At 41.1% G+C, this 9042-nt stretch overlaps 1 protein-coding gene across 1 annotated transcript in view; it reads left to right on the plus strand.

Moving 5' to 3' along the window:
• The window catches only part of Nlg2 (Neuroligin 2), a 127988-nt gene extending 119745 nt beyond the window's left edge, over positions 1 to 8243 (plus strand). Inside the window, exons 5-9 of the mRNA XM_022072495.2 lie at positions 54 to 757; positions 4445 to 4596; positions 5625 to 5746; positions 6681 to 6827; positions 7240 to 8243. Of these exons, the coding sequence (XP_021928187.1) occupies positions 54 to 757; positions 4445 to 4596; positions 5625 to 5746; positions 6681 to 6827; positions 7240 to 8105 (1991 nt within the window). The 3' untranslated portion in view covers positions 8106 to 8243. The remainder of the gene's footprint in view (positions 1 to 53; positions 758 to 4444; positions 4597 to 5624; positions 5747 to 6680; positions 6828 to 7239) is intronic.
• The last annotated feature ends 799 nt before the right edge of the window (positions 8244 to 9042 follow it).

A 9042-nucleotide genomic window follows, 5' to 3' on the forward strand; every position in this document is an offset into this window, starting at 1 on the left:
GTCCCCCCCCCCACCTCTGCCGGCGCTGATAACAGAGGGGCGCCGTGTTTCAGAACTGGTCCATCGCATCGTGATGCTGAGTGGCTCCGGTCTGAGTCCGTGGGCGTTGCAACGAGATCCCCTGGCCGTGAAACGAAAGGTAGCGGAGCAGACCGGCTGCCACGGGGACCTGGTGGAAGACGACCTAGCTCCTTGCCTGCGAACGAAGTCTCTGTCTAACCTTTTGTCAGTGCGGATTGACCCTCCACGTTTCCTGCCAGGCTTTGCCCCCTTCGTAGACGGTACTGTGCTCACCAGTGAAAGTGCAGGGAGAGGATTCGCCGATTCCAGTTTGTTGCTGGGGGTGGGCGTACAAGAACAGCAAGGGTCCGCAGGAATAAGCTTCGAGATGGCCGATTTCCCTCACAGAGACCTTCTGTTTGGCTTGACGACCACAGAGTCGTACTTGGACCTTAGTGCACAGGACCTTGAGTTTGGTTTTGACGAGAGCCGCAGAGATCGAATTCTGCGGACGTTCGTCCGGAATGCTTACATTTACCATCTGAACGAGATCTTCTCAACCCTGAAAAACGAATACACGGACTGGGAACGACCCGTTCAAAACCCGCTCAGTGTGCGCGACGCGACGCTGGACGTTCTGAGTGACGGACACACAGTGGCGCCACTCATAAAGGTCGGGTACTTGCACACCCTCGGCGGGGGTCGCACCTACTTCCTGCATTTCCACCACCAGTCTGGCGAGAGGGACTTCCCCCAGGTAACTCGTCGTCTTGCCTCTTACAGGTTGTCGGAGTTTCCGTTTCTAGCGAATATTTCTTAGCCTTTATAGGTTAAGTACAATTATCTGCCACCTATGAAATGGAATACGTATATAAGGAAGGGGTTGTGGCCTGTTTTAGGACATTCCTTTTTTGTTCTCTGAAAAAGAAGCCTTAAGTAAGGATAGCAGACCTCCGGGGCAATATTTTAGCCTGGGAAGTCCTAAATGTGAACCAGGTGTGCTAACGACTTGTCTGCAGCGTTCAGTTTGCTTTTGTAGTGGATGCGGGTGGCACAACGTCGCCTCTTGTTTCAAACCACAGCATGAATCCAAACTGTCGCTGTAACATTAATACGGAGCTGCTTGGTAACGTCATTGCCACTGCAATAAGTGGAATTGTTTGCCTGTCGTCTGGTTTAGACCACTGTTGCTACCAGAGCCTTGACGATTGAAACGGAGGAAATTGGCATTTCATGTAAATACAAAGCAGCTTAGATCACAACAGGAGATTTTTGTGTGGTTTTGTTACAAACTCATCCCTTTTTCGTAAACTCCCGCTGTTTAATGGGAACTTTGGATTGTACCTTGAAACAGGTTATGGCCGCCTCCTTCAAAATTCCTGCTGGCTCATCAGTCACTTTCTTTATTTCACATTATGCTGTTGAGTGATTGTTCTTAAGTAACTTAAGAATCAGTTGGTTCTTCCGTCCATGCACGAATCACAGTAGAAGGCAACTTAATTCTGTGCAATAATTCGTCTTTCTAGTTGTGCAGTTCATGAGCGAGCTCTTGAAATCCATGCACTGACTTCTTGTGTTGTTCTTTGGTCATCACAAAATTTGGTATGGCCATTAGAGGCTACGCCCCTCATTTCTTACAATCGCTGATATCGTGGCACATTCAGACTTGTAAGGTGAGAGCACCACTAAAAGTCGGTAAATGCTGTTCAGGGGACCAGTTAGTGTTTATTCTGAGAATAAGGTGAAACCCATAAATACAATCTGTGGGCGAAATGCAGAATTTCCGAATGAAGTCGGCTTCTAAAGTGTTGATGTAAGTTCTTGAAATAATAAATGGTAATATCTCTTCAAAATATACCAAGATTTTAACATAAATTTTTTCTGTAAAATGCAAAACAACATGGCAAGCCTACAAGAATATTACAACTAACAACTTGCCAAGGATGTATATCAAATTTTGGACTAAGAACATGGAATTTTGAAAGAAGGAAGTTAATAACTCTTCTTATAAAATATGTCACATAATGTTAAAAGTCAACAGTTGTAGATGCAGCAATAGTGCAGAACATTATATTCTTATGTCTAATAAATGTAAATTAGACAGAATCTTTTGGGGGTGGGGGAGCGCCCCTAAAATAATGCAGCCACCTTAATTATGTTTCAAACGATTTGAATTGAGCGCGCTCTGTTTACCCTGACATCTCTGGTGACTATAGACAAACAGTCTAGAGCTGTTATGGCGGCGTAGGTTGGCGTTTGTTTGTTTGTGGCGAAGAAAAATCTCACTGTAGGCATGTCTGTTCAAAGTTTTGAAGTTAACAGATTGCACGCTAAGTGTAAGTTAGTTATCTTATTTCTTATAGCAAACGATAACATTTGAAAGTACAAATTTGCGTGTTTGTTCTTCTGAAGCTGCAGTCTTGTAACATATTGGGTTCAGGCGGAAATAAATAATGTGCTGTTAACCACGTCCGGGGTAATGGCACTTTATGGTGTGGCTTTGCCCAAATACTAGGCAGTGTGACGACATGAAGTCTTCTCTCAGCCCCGGATTATGATCTGTTAAGCGGATTCTGTAGTTTATTTTATCTGGAAACATGCTATGAATTTCCCATTCGATTAGAGCTGTCACATTTTTCTTTTTCTCTGTTTTTGAAAAATAAATCACGTACAGCAGAAATTAATACAAAATTATCTGTGTGTTGTATTCATGATGAATTACTCTCTAAGATTCAGCTTTTAGTTTTTGTAAACAATGTTTATAAAGCAAGAAAGTTAAATTTTCCTGTAAGATGAAAGGAATCCCCCACTTCCCCTACATCTGTACATACATAAATAAAACACAAAGTAACATCACAGTAAGATCAGGATGGGATTTGATCCTGTGATCATGTGCACATTACTTAGGCCAGCTATATGGAACATCATCATTAAATTTTCTGGTTCACATTTCTAATTACACAAATTTGCTTTAAAGATAATATTCTTAAAAACTTTTCTGTGACCATATGAATTCGTAACAGCAACATATAATCTCACATTAAACTTTGAATCCCAAAAATCTATTAATGTGTTAAATGTTCCCAATGTTTGTCATTCAATAATTAGGACATTTACTTAATAATGTGGTCTGTATAAATCCCTCACCACGCTGCTTTATTGAGTGATTAGAGACAGAAATTAAATGCATTCATTGCTGAAACTATTGTCTTCATGGCAATAAGGCATTCTGTGCTCTTCTAAATTTACTTATTAGAGTTTGTCCATTCAATATTAAGTTAATTAAGATGTCACAAGTTTGTTGCAAAACTACTGTGCGTGAGGAAATTAAGTCTTTCATCCTTTGACTTCACTCATCTGCTACATAAGTAGCCTGAATGAGCAGATGTTTGCTGTTTAATAACAATTTCTGAAGTAGAATTATGTTAGTTTCTCGTGTTGTGATTGTTGATTTGAAATGCTGTACTGTTTACTGTCATATATGAGAGCATTTCAGTGTGTCTTTTTAGTATTTATACCAGTTAAATCCTTCATGATGCTTTTTAATCATTAAATTTAAATTTACTTTTGCAAAAATTTTCAGTATTAAAATACCATCTTAAGGCCAGTTTCTTTCTTTCTTTCCCAACTGGTGTAAAGATTAAATCAGCCTGAACATTAAAATGGTATAAAATAAAATAATTTGTTTTGAATTAAAACTAAAAGTAACAAAGGTTAAAACTGGATTGAATATGCCCATTCTTTGCACGAGGCATTTTTCAATTTAATATTTTGGATATATCGCTGTGTACGTTTAGATTGTGGGATTGATTTTTATAGACGTCATGCGTCCTACTCGATGAGTCCTAGAGGCTGTGTAATAATATGTTGCTGGAGCCGTTGTGGGCCAGAGTGTGATCTTGTGGCTGTGTTGTCAGATGACTTAACTCTACTCACCTATGAAGTAATTGACAGAAATCCTACCGAGCATTACTGTGTAGTGGTAAGACTCGGTCTTCTATGTTTAGGTTGTGTAATTTGAATATCGCTGCTTTAACACCTATCATGAGGTTTTTGCGGCTTTCTGTAAAAATTCTATTCAGATTCCATAATAGTACCTTTGAATAGGCTACAACTGCTTCCTTCCGAATCATTTCCTGACGTACTGCATGTGGCCATCGTCACATTCCATTTGATGCCAGATGATCGCAGACTTTGGTGTTTGTGTCATTGAACCTTTGGGTTCAGGTACAATAGTGTACCAGTTGTTAATGAAATACAGGGAAATATAATTTCTGTTGCCGCAGTGTCGATTCTGTAGCGTGACTAACAGGTTTTGTCTGAAACGATTCACTTTTATCTGCAAAAATTAGCTGTAAGCTCAGTGTGACAGGAAAAATCACAAGAACTCGTTCGGAACGCACGTGTGTCTGCGTACCTGCAGTACTCTTCTTTGTGTTTGCAGCGACTGGGGAGTGTGAGGGGAGAAGACGTGCCTTATGTACTGGGCCTGCCGCTCGTCGGCGGTCAACCCTTCTTCCCGCACAACTACACTCATCAGGATGGCTCCGTCTCCCGTCTGTTTATACGCTACCTCGCCAACTTTGCCAGAAAAGGGTTCATATACTTTGTGTACCTTTATAGGTTACTTCCTTCGTTTCATAAAGAAATACAGGCAAATGGCGTCGCCATGTCCACGTGTCTGTCGAATCTTAGTGATATCGAAACCAGTGAGTGAATTTCCATCGACCTCGGCGTAACCATCATATCATGAGAGGCCACGCCTACTTGTACTTTATAATTTCCTGTCATGACCACTGAAATCTTTCTTTGGCTTCTTCGCTTTGATGTGAAAACCGTTTTACTTAGACACATTAAATTTTGTATGAGTTTTTTATGTGTTAACAATTACATACGATCTTATGATGCGGAACTTTAAGATTATATCTGGCGCATTGAACAGTATTGGAATCTGTACACACGCAACTAATGTGCAGAATTTAATACCACAACTAAATTGTAAAGTTGGCGTTTCACAATTCCTCTTAGGTTGAAGCATTTGAAAAAAAGGAGTCGCAATGACTTGTTTTCGGAGCTTCGTGTTCATTGGTCGAATTTCTGTTGTTTTGTTTTCATTATAATGGCGGGCAACGTTTCCGATTATTTCTGCCCTTCAGTAAAATTCCGCTTCATACTTTAGAACGGGCAAAGACCCTGGTAAGTTTTTCTGTCAGTTGCCACTGGTGGTTCCATTGCCAATCATTAACCGCAAGATGATGACGGCAGACGTAAGCAACCAAAAATTGATTGTGTTTTATTCACTTTTACACACAGAAATTGCGATTCAGAATTCTTTCCATTATGCAGCTTCAGAACTTTTGAATGTATTCTGGTTAAACTTGGTGCAGTGTGCGCTAAGCGCTTTACGGCATTATTGTCCAATTTTAACCGATACTGGAATGTGTCAACAAATTTTGTAAAGAATTTCTAATATGAAATTTCATGAAAATCTGTTCTGCAATTCTGGACTTGTGATTCTGTATAAATAAAAGTCATCATTTAAACGACACTGATAATGTACGTGTTCAGTATTCGTAGTAGTCCGTGGAATTTTCTCCTTGCTTAAAGTTCTTGATATGTTTCAGGGACCCAAACAGCGCAGTTCCAGACCGACAACAAACCACACACAAAGACAGCGAGATGGAAATGAAGCCAGCCCCTTTCTGGGATACGTATGACCCCATCAACCAACTCTATCTGGAACTAGGTAACGCAGAATACGAGTACCATCCTTGAGTTAGTGCGCTGTATTCTGACGTGCAGGCGGACAGCGTGCGTCTGTCTACGAAGTAAGAAGGCAGGATGACGCTGTTTGAAAACAAACTATCATGGAGAAAAATACGTAGCAATGAACTTCATGTAATACTTTATGGTGTTTCAATAAAAGATTCGGAGAGGAAATTACAAATCTATGCAAAATTCTGGTCATGAAACCTGAAGAAATAATGGTCACATGGGAGACATAAGTGTAGTTGGGAGGAGACAGTTGGAAATGGGAAGATAATATTAAAATGATCAGAAACAGGGTGTGGGTGATGAAAGAGAGGACTTGATTCAACTGGATCAGGATGGCAGACTCTCATAAAAATGGTAATGATCTTTTGGGTTTTATGAAAACACGGAATTTTATGACGAGTTGAAAGTCTGTGCATTGGGTGACTACTTAATTATTCTGTCCCTCATTTTGAGACTATTTTTAATTGATGGAACGCACAGAAAAAATGCGGAAGAATGTATCAAATCACGGCATTCAGATATTTTGAAGATCAGTCGACCGGATTGCAGTGTCATGTGGTCTGGAAAAAATGGAGGCAGCAAGCACCTCTGATGTAATGTAATGTAACCAACACATTAATTCATATAGACAACATTAATCAGTGCTAAAATAATTTACATTTTTGCCCCAAAGCCTAAAGAACAAGTTCTGGTAAGATTTGTCCTTGTTTTACTTTCCACGGTCTTCATGTAAGGTCCAATTTCTTCCATGGATCTACGCAAGCAGGACCTGTGCAAATTATTACTTTTCAGTCAACAGCGACACTTGCAAGAGGTCTGATCTGTTCACAGAGGCACAAAATCCTTTCTAAAAGCTGTTCAGTTGTCAAATAATTGCGTCATAACAAAAGACTCTCTTGCTACAGGCTTGCGGCCAGAGATGAGGAACCACTACCGTGGCCACAAGATGTCTCTGTGGTTGAACCTGATCCCTCAGCTGCATAGACCCGGGGGGGATGACCTCAACATGCGACATCACCACTTTCTGGAAGAAGGAGCTCAGTTTTATGAGGGTGAGTCCATCCAAAGCCCAAGGGTCAAGAAAGAGAGGAGCTATACCTTTTCCCCCTCCCCAAGCGCCTACATGGTGCATAGTGGGACAGCTTTACTTTGCTTTTACACATTTTCAGAGGGACCATCACTTAATTATCATACGTGTGTCAAGAAGTTACGTATTTAATGCATCTTACATTTAATATTTTTACTTTCAGTAAGTTTATATACGAATTACTGATTTGTACTCTGTGCCTCTGTCCGTTGTCTACATCTGCTCAGTGTTCTGTTCATTAAAGATGGTTTATTTACTGATGATTCTTCAACTGTGAAGATTATATAACATCAAACACAGTTTTGTACGTCCTCTGCTGATCTTGTACCCCCGAGTATTCAGTGTAGAACAGATGATGAGAAGGCTTTCATGTCCAGGTTTGGTGAGGCCACAAACCCTGAAGCGACCAATCTTGCCTCCTCAGTACACGGCCAGTACCGCCAACACCACTGCTACCACCACTACCAACACGACTCCCAGCACAAAGGCCTCTCTGGCCACAGCAGCAGATCCAGCCACCAGTACAACCACAGAATGTCCACCAAATATTACCACTAATGTGGTCAGCCCTGGCAGCTTGCAGCCCAGCAACAATCACAATAATTTGCTGCAGAAACTTGCATCAAGCCATTATCAGAGCTACACCACAGCCCTCACCGTCACAATTGCGGTGGGATGCTTCCTTTTGCTCCTGAACATCCTCATCTTCGCGGGCATCTACCACCAGAGGGACCGTGGGAGCTCAGGGCACTTTGGCGATAAGAAAAAGGAGGAACTGGCAGAGGCAGGAAGTTGCAGTAGTAGTTCAGAAGATGGACACCACTTTGAGAGCAAGCATGCGCTCATGGATCACATAATGCTGTCAACTTCACAGCAGCATATCCACTCATCTGCAGCAGGTGCAGCGATAGAGCTTCCGTTGCAAGAGTTTAAAACGTCGCCCACGTCCAGCGCAAAAACCAGGCCAAATTGCACTAGTGTAATGCAGCAGCAGCAACCTCCAAGTTACGCTCATAGTAAGAATACGGAGGCGCCCGTTAAGGAACAGGGCACCCAGTCCCCACCGCTCCCTCCACAGCCGAACAGCCCTTCCATCCCAGATCCACCCCCACCACCAAGAAACCTGCCACCATCACTGTGTAACCAGATTAGCGCTGGCGGAGGAATTTTGCGTCAGCAAGGTTGTCCTCAGACGCCTGGCACTATGAAGAAGAGAGTGCAGATACAAGAGATCTCTGTGTGATGTGCGTGTTCAAATGTGACAAATGTTCACAAACGTTAATTACATTTTGAATGTATTCCACATTTTCATTGTCATTTCCTTAGTCATCGTACTCGCACTGTCCACAGACTCAATAAATTACAGTACGTATATTTTCAATGCATATTTTGATATATGACGTATATTTCTTTGTAATTCTTGACGTTTGTTTAGGTCAGGTAAGTGAGTAATGGAGATCTTGTCAATTTGTCACTTGAACCTAATATCTTTTATAACTGACGCTGTGTTCCACGCATGTCCCGAACAGCTCTCGGCAGTTGTTGAATGCATTTAAGGCAGTGGAGAGATTGATAACTTTTTGTCAGAAATGAGAGTCGGACGCAATGATCATTGAGCGACCGTCTAACTTATGTGATTCTTTGTAGCGCACTTGGCAGTTTCTATGGTAGAAAGTACTCTGTACTATTCCTGCATGCATTTGGTAGCATCTCGGAAGAATCTCATTACTGTTATGCAGCCTGGTTTTATTTTTAAGGTAAGTTGGTACTCTGTGTATTATGTGATTTGTCTCAGTGATGACGTTGAGATAGGGCCTTGATGTCTGTCACAATTCCTTCATCACATGGCTATAACTGTCATACCACATGCCTTTTAATTCTATACATTCTATAGGTAAAGGAACTGAATGTAATTCTATAACAAACAGAGAGACATCGTTAGATTTTGTGCTGGTACATAAATAGATAAACATTTTCACATTTCAGAGTTTGCAATAATTGTTTTCCCTCTACATTTTATTATTATAAACATGACTTCAGTAGTACTCATATTGATTTGCAATTTGTTAAAAATATAGACATATATTGCAGCTAATATTGTGGTATAAATTTATAGATAATGAAATTGACACAAAATATAATTTATTTTCCACTGCATAATGTTCATAGGCAATGCTTCA

The sequence above is a fragment of the Zootermopsis nevadensis genome, unplaced genomic scaffold (assembly GCF_977971745.1).
Source record: "Zootermopsis nevadensis isolate Lab colony 2312 unplaced genomic scaffold, Znev_1.0 Znev_ptg000011l, whole genome shotgun sequence".
NCBI lineage: Eukaryota > Metazoa > Arthropoda > Insecta > Blattodea > Termopsidae > Zootermopsis > Zootermopsis nevadensis.